The sequence below is a fragment of the Manis pentadactyla genome, chromosome 1 (genome assembly GCF_030020395.1).
Source record: "Manis pentadactyla isolate mManPen7 chromosome 1, mManPen7.hap1, whole genome shotgun sequence".
NCBI lineage: Eukaryota > Metazoa > Chordata > Mammalia > Pholidota > Manidae > Manis > Manis pentadactyla.
Window position 1 is genome coordinate 179,080,067 of NC_080019.1, and position 16,239 is coordinate 179,096,305.

At 44.0% G+C, this 16,239-nt stretch overlaps 1 protein-coding gene across 6 annotated transcripts in view; it reads left to right on the forward strand.

The window, feature by feature from the left end:
- The window catches only part of LOC118922437 (kalirin), a 483,582-nt gene that overhangs the window by 52,494 nt on the left and 414,849 nt on the right, over positions 1-16,239 (forward strand). The window contains exon 1 of one of the 6 annotated variants that reach the window (XM_036905291.2): positions 4,877-6,823. The exons of 4 other annotated variants lie outside the window; for them this stretch is intronic. In XM_036905291.2, coding sequence (XP_036761186.2) covers positions 6,757-6,823 — 67 coding nt within the window. In that variant the 5' untranslated portion in view covers positions 4,877-6,756. Of the gene's footprint in view, positions 1-4,876; positions 6,824-16,239 lie in introns of those variants that run through there. One more of the 6 variants, XM_036905311.2, reaches the window with a different exon arrangement.

The window sequence follows — 16,239 nt, forward strand, 5'->3', positions numbered from 1 at the left end:
CCTTATGTTCATCCAAAAGATGAAGAAACTGAGATTTAGAGAAGTTAAGTGATTTGCTTAAAATCAGCTAGAGAAACATTTGGGATTTGAACCCAGTTGGTCTGATTCCATATTTCAGGTCCCTTCCCAATACCTAGAAGGCCTCACATTAACAATATAAACAGATTATAAGGATATTATTTATAGGATTGATGGGAATTGATCATTTTTAAGAACCATAAGCAGAATTCATTTGCTAAAAAAGTAAAGTGATCATGGAAACTGATTCTTCTCATTTTGAAAATAAGAGCCAAGGAAGAGAGAATTCAAATTGGTTGTTCAGCTACTCTGGTTATCCAGCCTGGTGTGTATGTATTGGGTGGGGGTGGGGTGGGGGCGCAGAAAGGGGCATTAAGGTAGGTATTCAGGCTAATCAAATATTCTGATGCAATAGTGAATTGCCCTATGGAACACACACAGATTATACATTTTCTAAAAGAAACAAATACCCCAACAACATATAGAAAAAAAGGTTTAGTTCTAGATATATATTAACCAAAGTGTGGTATGTCTTTGGTGGGACAGTGGGCTCTTATTGATCCTATTGAACTTCACATTCATTCTTATCAATCCCAGTCATCATAATCTGGTGCCTGATTTTACTGGGGAGACGTGCTAAGTGGGGCTGTTTAGAAAAGTCCTTGCAAGAGATGTCAAAGGCATGGAATGAAGAGAGGAGAAGGGAGAGAATCCTCCACAGTAGGGCTCTCCATGGGCTGGGTGAGGTAGGAGGTTTCAGCTGTGGTGACTGACAGCTTAAGTTTTCCTGATTCTATTTCAGTGACCTATGGGAATTAAGAGATGGGAGCAACAGTTAAGGGAGACCAAACCTCATGGGGGTGAATGGCCACCACACTTGAGGTGCCTTTAGATCATTGAGTCACACTGCCTCTTTTGATGGGTGAAGAGACTGATCTTGGGGTCGGGGGTAAGGTGGAGGCACCTCACAGCCAGTAATGCTGACTGTGAGGGAAACATAAGGAGGTAATAATGAATGCTCTGGATTACCTAGTACTCCTGGGTCAGGTTCTGAGGTGTTCTTTCTCTCCAACTATTTATTTGTTTTTCTTTTTATTTTTTTCTTCAAGGAGAACTACTTTGTAATTTAGGTGCTTTGAAGAAGGTAGGTGGACATATTCTGGGTAGAAAATTGGAGATCAGGAACTGGGTGAAGGAGGGCAGAGGAGGTACCAGCTCCCTTGTGTTGCCTTCCTCAGGATGGCCTGACAGGCAAAAAGCCTGCAACAGCTCAGGGACGAGAATCCGGGACTCTCCTCCTTATCTAAGGCCTGGACTTCCACTTCTCTTCCTTCTTTTTTCTTTTTTTTTAAATTCAGTAAATTTACTTGTCATTCCAGATTATAATTTGAAAAATTAAGCTCTTTGACTTCAGAACATGTACATATACAAAAGTCTTCAAAATAAAATGTTAATTCAGCATTCCTGGTGATGGTAGAAATGCACCATACTTTTTTTTTCATTTCCTTTTTTTAAAATTGAGGTATAATTGATATACAACATTATATTAATTTCAGGTATACAGCATAATGATTCAATATTTGTTTATATTTATATATTTGTTTATATTGAATGGTCAATACAATAAGTCTAGTTGATATCTGTTACCACAGTTACAGTTTATGTGTGTGTGTTTGTGTGTGTGTGTATGTGATAAGAAACTTTTCAGAACTACTCTCTTAGTAACTTTCAAATATTCAAATTTCTCCTAGTAAATTTCAAATATTATTTATTGTATTATAATTATTATAGTATTATGTAACTGCCATGCTGTACATTACATTCCTATGACTTATGTATTTTAAAACTGGAAGTTTGTAACTTTTGATACCCTTCAGTTATTGTCACCCCCTACCTTGGCCTTTGGCAACTACCAATCTGTTCTCTGTATCTATGAGCTTTTTTTTAATTCTTTCCTTTGACCTAAGGCAGTATCTTTTGCCAAAATGTAAGGGCCTAAATATTAACATCTTATCCTGAAAACCTTAGAGGGGATGAGATTATCATAATACTTCCATGGCCCAGGATGGGTGAGATTTGAAAAGTCAGAGAAAGAGGTAAAAGGTCTGGTTCTAGGGCCACAGGGCAGGAGTATGGGGTGGCATGCTGTGGTTGGAGATTCAGAACAACATGGTGTTTTTAATCGACTGGTGAGGGAACTATAGATGCTCAGGGAATTGGTGGGGTAAGGGAGGGAGGGATTGCTTTTTCCCCATTTAACAACATGGTTTAGAGTTCAGTGCAGTGAGAGGTTGTGTGAAGTCCTCGTGACCTGGAGTTTCCTTGGCAGAGGACAGTTAAAGATCTCAGTGGAGGTCGGTGGTGAGCAAGGATGAAAGCTGCACAAAAGCCAGGGCAAGGCAGGTTAACTAGCTTCCTTTTTTCCCTCCTGCTGCCTGGCCTGATATTTGAGGTGACATTTAAAGCCACTGTACAGATGTGTGGTGGAGCTAAGGCAGAACGAACACTATCTTGAGCCTGTGGAGAGATGAGGCTGATTTCTCAGCCTCCTGGCGGGCAGCTTCTCAGCCCCTGGTCTGTGGCCCTCTGCTGGGCCTTGAGGGGAGGCAGGACCTCTTTTTACCTTCCAGGACACTCTGATGTAATTCAGGACTCAGAATCCCCTTTCCTGTTGGACCCTTAGGGTATATGGAGAGGTGGGGTATACTCTAGAATTCAACCAAAATAGTTTAATGAAGGCAGTGCTACATTTAAGAGACAAGCAGATAGATCACTGTTTCAGGATCGTCTGGGGAGCTTGTTAAACATTCAGGCCTCTGAGAGTGAGGCCTAGTTATCTGCATGGATAACTGACATTCTAAGACAATTCTGCTGCCCATTAAACTTTGAGAACCTCTGACATAGAGAAAGAATGAGGTTAGCTGGAAAAGGCCTCTTGGGAGAAGTAGTCTTGAATTTCAGTGTGATAGGTGATATTTTTCTTTGGTATTGTCTTCAGGTGTGCAGCTAAGGAGCCTATTTACCTGGGGACACCAGGATCTCGTGGGGGAGACTGGCAGGCGTCCATCCCATCTCAGGGTGGTGTCACTGAGAATATGTTGGCCACAGGCTTCACTTCACCACTTGGATGCTAATCCCTAAGGGAACAGAAGTGGTGTGGGAGGTGGCTGAGCATGGTGTCTGCTGGAGTGTTTGATTCATGTTGCAACTGAAACACAGCTTGCAGGGCAAAATGGCAGCCTGGTGGAGCCCACTTCCTAGTGGGGGTGGGGGGAGAATGCCATGTCCGCAGAGTCTTCACTCTGGTATGAAGACACTAGCAACTGTACCGCCTCCTGTGTGGCCTCCACTCATCGGTTAGCCCCATGTGTCCAAGCTGCTGGACAGTGCTGCAGCAGGAACAGGGGTCATTATTGTCCCGGAAGATGAGTGGGAAAGATTTGGGACACAATTGGTTCTCTCCTCCCTCCATGCTGCTTGCCTTCTGCTCCATACACTTGTGTTGGCTTTATCTGATCGGGAACACAATGTTTTCATGTTGGGGCGGGTAGAGAGAGAGAGAGAAACAACATTGCCAAGTTAAGAAGAAGGAACAGTGAAGAGAAGGCAACACATCTATGTTGTGACATTAAGTAACCGGTGCACCAGCCCTCTGCATGGACAGGCCGTGGTGGCCTGGAGAGCATGTTGTGTAGTCAGCTGGGTGGGCTGGAGGGACCATACCAGTGGGAATGGTGCTTACTTTGACCCTGGTGAAAGAAGGAGCCATTGTTTAAGACAAAACAACAACTGCACAATCTAATAAAACTCTGTCCTGGCCAACACCCCGTCCTTTCTAATAGCGCTGCAGCTAAATGGCAACTCTGACAGTCTCTTGGAACATTTTACTCAACTTCTAGAGGGCCTGCATTTAAAGTAAGACTTAGGAGGCACTGTGGGAGTTAGAGAAATGAGCAGTGGTGGGCTGAGGAGCTCTAAGCAGCCAGCCCAGCGTGATGGTTTTAAGCCACTCTTTAGTACAATTCCTGACTGAATAGGTTCATTCTGCGCCTGACCCAACAGGTAATAACTTATGTTCTTAGGTTCACAGTTTGTGGGGGAAGTGCTTGCACCAATATTATTCTTTTTAATATCTTTATTCCCTTTTTTTCTTTGAAAATGTGTGGAGCATTTTTCCCTTGGCAGGGGAACAGGGCCAGCTTCTTCCTCCAAGCCCAATAATTGGGGGTGGAATAGTGGTCCTAGCCTCACTGGGGCACTCTGGCTTACACAATGTCCACATAGTCACTGGGACTTTCTGCTCACAGCCCATTTCTCTCTAGGTCTCCTGCATGGTGGGAGCCACGTGTGCACCCCTCTCCAGATTTCTCCCAAGCTGGGTTAGAGAAAACCACTTTTTCATCTGGAAATGCTCTCCCTTGGCAGCCACAAGCCAGGAGCCAAAGAAAAAGATGAAAGGCCATTAGTAAGTGACCACTTGCAGCCCTTTACTCAGCCTGTGCCTGTGGCATGTCACCATTGCCTGGGAGAGTCCTCTGTTTCCTCCAGATCCTGACCTACTGTGCGGGCTTCCGCTACCCTGTGAAAGATGTCACAGTTCCTCAGAGCCCCAGGAACTCTCTTCGGGAGGAGACAGATGACACATATTTCTTTCTCAACTCAACTACCTAATAGTTATTTGATCATAAGTAAGTTATTTAACCTTTGGAACATGGGTTTTTCTCTTCTGTGGACTGGGGAAAGCGATTCCCATCCTGCAGACCATGCAGAGCTGTTAAAAGGCCCAAAGAAGATGCTTGATGGGAAAGTACTTGTAAGCCAGCAAGTATTGGCCACACCTGAATGTTGGATTTTGTTTTTCTTGAAGGAACAGGGAGGCTACTGGGTCAGTGCATTTCTCTCTCAAGTGGGAAGGGTTTGCATTCTTATGTTAACTGCACACTGGAGTCTTGTCCATTTAAGGTAATAATAAAATCATCCTAAGGAAGCCTAACAGTAGCTTTTGGGCAGTAGCATCTGCTTAGCTCCAGTGCCGCCCTTTAAGAAGGAACCACGGTGCACAGCAAGCTCTGCTCACTTTCTCCTCCCTCCCAGCTCCTGACCCCTGGACATGCCTCCTCTTGAGTCTTGAGTTTTGTCAGAATGTACAGCCTATGTCATCTTGCTTAGCCTGCCCCAGGAAGAGCAGCTGTTGAGGGAGGATGGCTCCCAGCAGCTGCCCAATGGAGACCAGGAGGCCTGTGCTGCCAACATGTCTATTAGGGCAGTGAGAAGGTATTGTTGACATGCACTAGGCTAAAGCAAAAGCTTTGATGGATGTGCATGTGGCCGCTGGGTAGTTTTTAGGCTCAAAATGCAAGACTTGGCGCCCCCTTGGGTTTCAGTTCTGTGAGTAGAACTCCCAAGCACCAGGGGTATGGTCTCCCTGTGTGGGTGGCCAGTCTACTGTAAAATGGGTTCCCAGCAGGGCAAGGACAGGCTGCTCTGTCTTCTACAGGCCTAAGGCAGTGCCCATGGACTGGGGTCCCCATAGTCCATCCCTCTTCCTGCCATAGAAATGAAATCATGAGGGGTACCCAGACTTGCTTGCCTGTTCATTCATTAGTAGTACATTCATTAGTTCATTCATTCAGTTAGTACATATTTGAACATTGCAAAGTTGAAGGCACTATGTGAGGTACTTTTGAGGATACAAAGCTGATTACAAAGCTGATCCTATCTATCTATATGGAATTTATGGTCATGTAAGGGTGCAGAGTCTCGTACAAAGAAGAAAATGAAATGAAATATAAAGGAAGAAGAGGCTGCCTGATTCTGTGGCATTGGAGTTAGATAGAAAAATCAGGGGAGGCTGTGCTATTGGCAGGGAGAGCCAGAGAAAAGGCTTGGAGGTAGGCCATGGCATGTATGGATGTGTGGGTACCGAGACTTTGGCAAGAGGGAGAGAGGTTAGAAGGAAAGGGGGAATGAATGCTTGAGTACTGCTCTCTACCAAGTGACACCCCAGAACTGTCTCATTCTTCTTTGTGAGGCAAACTCTCTTCTCTCCAGTTTACAGAGGAGGAAGCTGGGGCTTAGGGAGTTAAAGTAACTTGATTGAGGCCAGGTAACTATTATGTTGTAGCAGGATTTGAACTCATTGCTGCAACTCCAGGGCCTTTGCTGTCTCCACTGTAACAGAGGATCCACAGAGGGATGTGGGGAGAAAGGGTCTTTGGCCTTTTTCTGGTTGCATAGGCCTGGCAGTCTCAGAGAAGGAATGTCTGTGGTCCCCATGGAACCAGGCATTGAGGCTCTGGGACTTTTGGGCTGGTCTCCAGAGTCCAGGATGGCTGAGCTGGTTGCTTCCCACCCCTGTCCTAGTAGAGAAGATCCTGGAATGAAATTTGGGACATGGCCTTGACTGGATTTTCATTCCCAAAACCACCCCTAACCTCTCCTCTTTGTGAGAGCCCTCCCTGGCTCCCCTCCCCTGCATCTCTGACCTCCCCTCGGCCCATTCAAGCTCAGTCTGCAGAAGGCAGCATGTTCTGCACTTGTTCCTTTGTTGCTGTGAAACAGGCTCCCGGCACAGTCAGCCTCTGTGTGGGAGGACTGGTGGCTGTCTTCTCAGGCAGGCATTTGCTGAGAGCAGGCTGCGTGTGAGCCCAGCGTCAAGTAATTCTGGCTTCCTCGAGTCGACGGTGGTGGACCAGGCTCTGCGAGAGGACTGGCTGTGAAGGATGAGTTCAGGGTGGGATGACGGACCGCTTCTGGGACCAGTGGTATCTCTGGTATCTCCGCCTGCTCCGGCTGCTGGATCGAGGTATGCCTGAGAGAGAGGGAGAAAGAGAGAAAGAGGGAGGGTGTGTGTGTATGTGTGAGTGTGAGAAAGAGAGAGAGAGAGAGAGAGAGGGAGACAGAGTCAGAGACACACACACATGGAAAGACATAGCAGAGAGGGGAGAAGAGCAAGAAGAGGGAATGAAATAGGGGAGCAGACAACACATGGAAAGAAAGGCTGTTTTTCTAGGGACATTTGTGACCCAGCTGGGAATTGGAAGCACAGGGCCATTTGTGGAGCATCTGTATGTCAGGATCTCATTTCTTGCTAAATTTTTCTTCAAGCTCAGTACTGTGGTCAAAGACAAATTAAGCCCTGTCTTGCAGGGCTCCCAATAGAATGCCCTGAGAAGCAGTGCAGCAAGGAGAATGGTCCCTGCAGCAAGAGGCTGGGGGCAAAAGATGCAGGCTCAAATCTCAGCTCTGCCACTTACCAGCTGTGACTTTAGGCTGATTTATGTGACCTTTCTGAACTTGCCCATCTGTAAAATAGGCATGGTAAGCTCTGTCTGCTAGGGTTGCGGTGGAATTATTTAATTCATACCTGTAAAACTCATAACAATGTCTGGTGCACAGTGGGTGCTCTGTAAGTGCTCATTTCCTCTGTACACACCTCTCAGCATCATGACACTATCCTGTGCTGAGGACACTCGCTCTGTGGATTATCTGTACATGGAGCCGGGACAGAATTTACAGCCATGGGAAGGAAAGGGAAAGTTGGCTTTATTCTTCAGGTTAATGAAGAATACATTTTAATACATTTGACCATCAAATGTTATTATTGTGATTTAAATTTCCTGGTAATGTGAAATACAGGCATTCTGTTGTAAGGAAAATCCATTGTTAACTTGGTTGAGTAATTGATTTTTTAAAATGTTGAGTGTTATTTTTAAAAGGTTTGGCTCCTTTAAGAGGTTTTGGCAAGAATGCAATCAAACCCCGGATGGAAAAGATGACCCTGGGGAAGCCCTGCTATTCACCCCAAGGTGTGCTCATCTCCATGGGGAACAGTGTCAGGTGTTCCTAGGTCAGGAGGTCAATACAGGTGGAAGCAGAGAGCTGCAATAGCAGGTGAACCAGGGCTCTTATCAGGGAGAAATCAAAGATGGAGGAAACCAAACCGGCACATGTGAAAACCAGTCTCTCACTAGCTCTGAGAAACAGGCCGGTGGGAGCTGAGACTTGAGATGAGATGCGAGTGTTAAGGAGAGAGCCAGAACTTCTTGCTGGTGGCGACCATAGACTGGAGGATGGGGAAGGAGACCACAGGTGTGACTCTCCCTTATGTGTGTGACCTCAGGCAAGTTTTTTCCCCTCTTGGTGCCTCCTTTCCTTCATTGTAAAAGAGGATGATGATGATAATACAGTAATAGCACCAACTCAGAGGGTTGCTGTAGGGGGTTAGGTGAGAAACTGCAAGTGAAATAACTTATCCTAATGCTCCGCATGACAAAACTGACCTTAAATGTTTGTTTTCATTGCCAAGGCAGTTCATTCTCACTCTCCTGTAAACATCCTGGGCAAGACAGGAACTGGTGCTATATAATAACCAGGATCTGAGAAAAGTCCAATTAAGAATTGTTAGAGATTTAGAGGTCATTTATACTTATGTGAATTAAAACAAAATTCTAACTAACATATGAGGCCAATTATAAGAAGAAACTAGATATTAGTGCTTAAGCTGTACTACTACTAATTTATTTCTATTTTTTAGAAAATGCTTGCATCCAGGAGTTGCAAACTTAGGTTCAAGTTCTGGCTCTATTATTCTCTAAGTGCCCTTGAGTAAATGATTTTTCTTCAAATTGAACCTCAGTTTGTTAATCTAAAAAATGGTATTATTAGTAATACCAAGAACTATATTATAGAATTTTGGGGAAATGTATTGTTAGTGCATGGACAAGTATGAGGTTTTCTTAAAAGTGTCAGGTTCATGAATTTATGGATTGATGGATTAGCCTATGCCCCCAAATAGCAAAAACTGGTTGCCAGAATTATGTGGTCTTCCATGCATTTATGGCTGTAATAGGAAAATTTTTGGTCTTTCATAAACATTATCTTCAACCCTTTTTTTAAAATATGAGGCCTTAGACTAGCAGCTCTTTGCTGTGTAGGGCAACTTATTTCCAGGCTTTTGGGGGTTTGGTGTATGTTGCCTAGTTCTGGTTAGTGGGTATCACAGTATTACATGTACATGTGTGCATATGTGCGCACCCTCATCCATGTTCAAACAGTTTGGGTATAGCAACATCACTCCAGTAACTAGTGTTAGCTAACGTCATATAGACAGTGGCATGCTTTGAAGTGGCCCGTTGGACTGAACCAGCTCATGGACATGCTCAATAAATACTTATTGAATGGGTGAGGATGGAACCCATCCTTCTGAGCACTGAGTTCTCTTGGCTCCCTCTTTAGCATAACAGAATTTAGCTCCTTTCATCTGTGTTAGGATTTTATGACATTTCACCCTCATCATTGTCCTGCTTGTCTTGCTGATGGGTTTCAGCCCCAGGGAAGTTCACTATGGATTCAGTGATACTGGGGAATGACAATGGAATGTTCTTGGGGTGAAAGGGTTTATTACCCATTTTGTTCTTCCAGTGATAGGTCAAGCACTAGAATTATGTTTGCACCCAACAGTCTGCAGGTCTGTAATCCTCCTCCTGTCTCTGCTTATATACTGACTCAGCCAATAATAGTTTATTGCTACAGGTGTGGAAGCAGTGGCCTAGCAGCAGGCCAGTTACGTCATCAAGTAGTTTAGGGTCAGGTGAGGAACCCCAACTTTCCCTACACTGCCTCATGTCATCTTGAAAGTAATAGGCCTTAAGAAAGTGAGGAGGTAATAAGAAATAGGAAGAAGTGGGAAATGATGAGTGTAGTCCAGGAAGTTGAACTAATTGACAAGCTGTCTGCAGTCTGAGTCATTCTCTTGGCTGTGACTGGGGATAAATGAACCTGTGCTTTGACACACCTAGGAAAAGGGAGGAAACATTAAAACATGTCATTGAGTGGAAATAAACTTTACAGAGAAATGCCTGGTGATTGCTGATGCACCCTGTGTTTCCCCCATCATTGTTCAGGTGAGGGCAAGGATTTAAAAAAAGTAAAAATAGAAGGGATTGTTTTCTAGGGCTGTACTTAACTATATTAAGGATTTATATGATAATGAACTGCCAGCTTGCTTAGGCATGATTATTTATTTCATTAATAGCAGATGCTGTTTTTATGGTGTTTGTTATTGGGTGCTTGTCAACTCCGCTGATTGTGTTCTGTGCTTATAGATGGTGACTAAGGAGATGGTTCCTAAGGTGGGGACTGTCCATTGAAAGAAAGGAGCTCATACAGATAAGAAATGTGAGTGGTATATAAGAGAAGAGAAGTAACATTGTTTTTTGTGGTTGTTGAGTTTTGGTGGGTCTCTGGGGACCTGACAAATGGCTGGCTGCATCCATCCAGTGCAGGTTCCCTTGTTTCTGCCAGCCCTGCCTGGGCCTCACACTCTGCCCTGCCTTCATCTCTGATCCAGATGTCTGCCTCCTCCAGCCTCCCTGCTCCCTCAGCGCATTCTCTGTCCCCAGGGCTCCTGGAAAGGCATAGCCTCATACCACTTGCTCCTGAAACAATACCTGATACTCCTCTATTGCCCTTGAACCTGTTGCCACACTTTCACCCTTCTCACCCTGATGCCTGGCCAGCTGTGCCCTTGGATCTTGGGTTTCCCACATCTCCCTGTCTTCTCGCTTAAGTGCTTTTTCCTCTCAGGAGCCACTGTCTTGTCTTCTTTTGCTCTTGCCTTTTATGTCACCTTGCCATTACCCCTGGTCTACTGGTTTCTTTTAAAAATAAGTTTAAGTAAAAATGGAATCAATTTAAAACAGTATCAAGGAAATAACTGTAGGAGGTATGGGATATGGTGAAATGGTGACAGAAGTACAAAATGATGTGTGTAAAGCTTAAGTGCTATGTTGAATTTGCAACATAGGTTTTAGACTGCCAATTTTTTCTTGGGGCTTTATCCACATTTCTGTAGCTATCGCAAAGTGCTGTGAATTCTTGACCAGAAATCAACTGGTTTGCACCCCTGGATGTACATTAGAATCTCTTGGGAGCTATTGGAAACTGCAATGTCCAATTCCTACCTCCCCCCCTCCCCCCCGCCAATTAAATTAGAATTGCAGGAAGCGGGGCCTGGACAGTGGCATTTTTAAAGAGCTCTGTGGGTAATTCTAATGGTGGCCAGGCTTGAGAATGGCTCATTGCCATCCTTTAATATGGATGCCAGAGAGTAAAGGCAAAAAGGACTCTTCAGCAGAATAACAAAATGAATAAGATCAGTCACCATATAAAATAGTAACACAGGAGTAAACATAGGAATGTTCTAAGGCATAAAATGTAAAAGAACACAATCCTTTGATATAATCCAGAAACTTCAACTAAAATCTTTTTCTATCACTACCTAACTAAATCTGACTTTCCTTCACATCCCCAGGAAAAAAAGTTTACCTGTGCCCCAGGATATTGTCTGGCCCCAGCTTGCTTTGGGTTTATTGCCCTCTGTTCTGGCTGCTGGGGCATTGGAGATTGGGATGGCAGTGTTACTGCAGATGTCAAAATCTTTCCTTCCTTGCTTAGGATAACTGCAGTAGGTGGCCACTGCCCATATTTAGCTAGAATTAGAGAAAGAAGAATCCTTTTCTTCTTCCAGATAGATGTGTGGCAAGGAGAGTAACTTTGCTCCAGTCTTTGTGGTGTTGGGCTCTGCTGAGCCAGAAATCAACTTGGGTTTCTCACTAAAATTCACCTCTCCCTGTGTAGCTGTTCTCTATGGCTTTGCCTTCAAATCTCCTAATCTACGGATTTACTCTGCCCAGGTGCATCACAAGGCCAAGGAGCAGCTGGTCCTCATGTCTGAAGCTCTCAGGCACCCTGATCTTCAATCATGTCCTTCCCATGCCTGCAGCCCTCTTCCTGGCCCTTGGTTTCCCAACACTGATGGATGCCCTGACTTTGGCTTGCTTGCTGCTCAGTAATCTGTCCAGCTCTGGCCCCTGACTGGGTCAGGCTTGCTGTCTGCTTTGTCCATCTGCTTCTGGCCTGTCCTTGCATGGGACCCACCTTGATTTGGCTTATTCCACTCTAATTAACTGTTGCATATGTGTGCCCAGCATGATCTGTAGCTTCTTTCTGCCAGCCTTTATGACTTGTTCCTTCCCTCCTATGGCTGGTGTAAAAAGGAAAGAAAAGCACACAGCATGAGTATGAAAAGTGTTGGATAGCTCTCCTGTGCTGAGAATTTCCCAGTTAGAGGAGTTTAGGTTGTAATCACCTTCCAATTTGAGCTGAATATTCATATAATACATAAAGAAGTTACTTTAACTTAGCGTTTTTAGTCACAAATATATATCTTTTATAGTTACTTAATTGGCTTTTGGCACAATAGCACTTTCCTAAAGGGACTAGGTCTCTTGTCCAATAAACAGTTTGAATACAGCCCCATTTGAAACACTGTCCCAGAAGAATTCCCTGTTGCTCCACACCAGAGCCTCCCCAGCAACCTTCACATTTCTCTGTGTATTACTTGAAGGGCCCAGGCCACTCCTTCTTACAGTTAATCCACATCCTTCCCATTCCAACCTTGCAATCCCTGTCTTCCAGAAAAAGCTCCCCTTATTTGTCATACTGGGTTCTGTTTGGAGAAACATGGGCACATAGGTGCAGGGCGTGCTCCTGCAGGTACTAATAGGATATATCTTCTGGGGTGCTGAGAACATGAAGGAGCTAATATGTGTGGCAGTGCTTGGCATGAAGAAGTGCCTACTAAGTACATGCTGTCCTCCCAGACTTCTGCTGCTTCTGGGGGGTCCTTTTCCTCCAATTGAGAGTGGAGTTTCTCTGAGGGTAGGTCCTTGTCCCACCATCCCTTTGTATTCTAGCTCAGACACCTAGTTCAAGGTAAGGCCCTAATGGAAATCCAATAAATCATGTTGGATAACAGAGTATCTGAACTCTCCAGAGAACAAAGAGAAAATCTTGATTATCATGGCATTGTTGAGGAAAAAAGAGAACTGTAATGATTTGCCAATTCTAATATTCTATCCCCCTTGGTCCTCATTATGTCTCTCTGAGATAAGTTGCTTTAGTTCCCATTTCACAGATAGGAAACAGGGTTATACAGGCTAAAGTCACAGAGCTGCTAAGGGAAGAGTCAAGATAGGGAATCACTAACTCCCATCCGGGATGAATTCTCTCTATATCTGCTGCCATACAGGTAGGGAGACTCCCTTCCTTCTTTCTCCAGCATGCGTGTTAAGTAGGGTGTCTACTACCTCCCCTGTCAGCAGAGAGTAGAGTGTATCACATGGATGTCTTGCTTGTAGTGTGAGATCACAGGACAAGATATATCTAGGCCAAGTTCTCAGGGAAGGACACTGATAGCTGCTCTGTGAGGTCCTGGTGTGGTGTTTCCATTTAGAGGGGAGGAGGTTACCGTGAAGGGAGAACAGTAAGGCAGCACTCCCCTGGGTGTGGCATGACCTCCCAGGACCTGTTCTATAGTGGCATTTTCAGTGAATGCTGAGAGCCAGGGAGCATGGGGCTCTGTTTTGCTGTTCAGAAAGCCAATTGGATTCCCAGCGTAAGTGATGGATTTGCCTTTACCTGTGGATGGGAATGGCTTGTCAAATAAATAGTCAAAGCAATAAATGTTGTTGTTATTATTAGCAGCAGTAGTAATCGTACCTACTAAGGGCCCAGACATAGCAGGGAGTGTTTAGGGGTAGAAAGTAGGATTCCTATCCTCAGGGAGCTTACAGTTCAAATTCCTGAAAGACCAAGAATGAGCAGCAACCTTTTTGAGTCTCTGTTGGCCCCTCTAGGAAATGGTGGATTGCCTGTAAGGAGGATTCCTTCTAGCTCTAATGTCCCATGGTTCCATGTGGACAGTACCTACAATACCTGCAAAATAATATACCTATAATGTATCTGTGTGGTGCTGCAAGTCATTATTTCATGCTAAATTTCTAAAAGAGTGCTATAAATGGGTCTGAATGAAAGAGTAAATGCTCTCTCCTTCAACAAATATCTTCTGAGGGCTTGCTACATGCTAAGCCCTATTCAAGGCTCTGGGAATACAGTGCTAAAGACAGTATTCTTGTCCTCATATAGTTTAGTGGGGAAAATAGATAATAACAAATAACAATAAATAATAAAATGGCAGGTAGAAAAAAAAGGAGAGAACTGAATTAAGTCAATAGTACTTAATTAGGAGGGTGGAAGTCAGAGTACTTGCAGTGTCTGTGTGGTAAGAGTTAAGTTTGGAGAAATAGGTTGGGGCCACCTTGTGAATATTTTGGTTGTAAGTCAGGTTAAAGCAAATGATGGTAGGATGATACTGTTTAATTTAGAAAATGTATTTAACAACCCCCACACATTAGGCAGTAGGAAATACAGGTCCTGGGAATATAGTACCAGTACCTGATGTGAGAAATGCAAAGAAGCATAACATGGCATAACACATGTCCAGTTCCTTCATGCACTTGAAGTACATCTGTGTTTCTAGAGAGCAGTTAGGGTAGGAGATGCATGATTTTGAGGCATCTGCCTAAAAGTGATAGAGAAGTTTATATGAGCTCAGGGAAGACAGTATAAGAGCAAACGTGATTAGTGCAGACTAATCTTGGAAAGTGTGGACATGAGTAGACAGGATCAAAGAGATGAGAAGAGTATTCTTAAGTGGAGGAGGAGGACCAGGATACAATACATTCATGGGAGTAGAGGAAGGGAGAGCCAGAGATCCCTATGTGCAGGGATGTGGGGCAATGTTGAGGGGCCTGGTGCAGAAGGATTGGTGACTACTTGGGCCATTGTTTCAGCAGCCTCAGTGAGGAGAAACCAGACTGCAGTGTGAGGAGATGGTGAAGATGAGGAGCAGCAAGCCTGTATTGTTTGCTTGAAATATATATCAGAAATTCAAGGTAAAAATAGAATGGTGGTTGTTGGGACATTAGGGTCAATAAATGGTTTTGTTAAAATAGAGAGACCTGAATGTGTTTGAGGTTGGGGGATGGTGCCAATGACAGATATTTGAAAATGGTGAACAGAAATGGATTCATTAATCCATTCCATAAATATTCATTGAGCCCCAACAGTGTGCCAGGCACTGTGCTGTTTGCTGAGGACACAACATGAATAAGGTATGACGTTTTCATGAAGTTTACATTCTATGAGTGAGGCAGATAACACACAAGAGTGTTGAATTCATGCAACAGTTGAATTTATAATAAGATAAGTGATAAATGCTGTAAAGTACAGCAATGACCTGGAGGAGGTAGGAATAGGTTGAGTAAAGAATACAAATGGAAGTAGTAGACTGGAGGAGGGGGGACACTTCCTCTTTTGGAAGGAAGAAGGGGGTGCTTAGAAAGCTATTTTTAAGTAGAAAAAAGGAAAAGAGAGGAAATTCAGTTTAGATTGCCTTGATGTTCTTACCAAAAAACAGGCAATGTCATGGGCTGAAACTGGAGAGGTGGGCTAGTTTAAGATCTTGGATAGATCCTTACCTCTTTCACTCAAGCCTCCAACAACCCTGTGATGTAGGGGATATTATTCCCATTGTATAGATAAGAAAACTGAGGGAACTCAGGACCCATAGCTAGAAAGTATAGGGGCAAAGGGGAAATCTATTACCTAGATACTCTGCCATTGCTTGGTTCAGAGGGGACTGTTAATGATTGGAGAACACAAGCCTGCCAATGAAATCACGAGATCAGTCCCTCCTCCTTCTTCTTATAATAAACCCTATGTTGGGCCCTGTGGGAAGCCCTTGGAGAGGAGAGGACACCTGTGCATGGAATGCATCAAAGTGATTAATCAAGCCACCAGTCATACGTACTATTAAGTACACCATCCTTGTGAGTATATGGATTTTTAAGGATTTGGGTAGAGCAAGGGAAAAGAGCATTCAGGGTGAGAGAAAATGCAGGGAAATATTCTAGTAATTCAGAGGAAAAGTGAAATCAGAGAAGGTTGCTGCTTTATCAGATTAAAAAGTGAATTTACTTGTTCAAGTGATGGTATTGGGCCAAAGAAGATCAGTGTGAGTAAGAAGAGCTTTTTTTCCTCATTCTCTTTGCCTCCATAATTATAATCCCAGCAAAAGAAGAAAGAGATGGATTTGGAAGATGCCTCTCATTTAAGAGATGAGGAAACTGAGTCCAGAGATAATTTCACTTCCTAAAGAGATATAGTTAGTTACTGGCTGGGCCTACATATACTGCCAAGACCTAAAAACTCCTAGCTGAGGCCTCTTTCCATTATAGGCATACCTTGGAGATACTGTGGTTGGGTTCCAGACCACTGAAATGAAGTGAATATCACAATAAAGGGAGTCAAATGAAT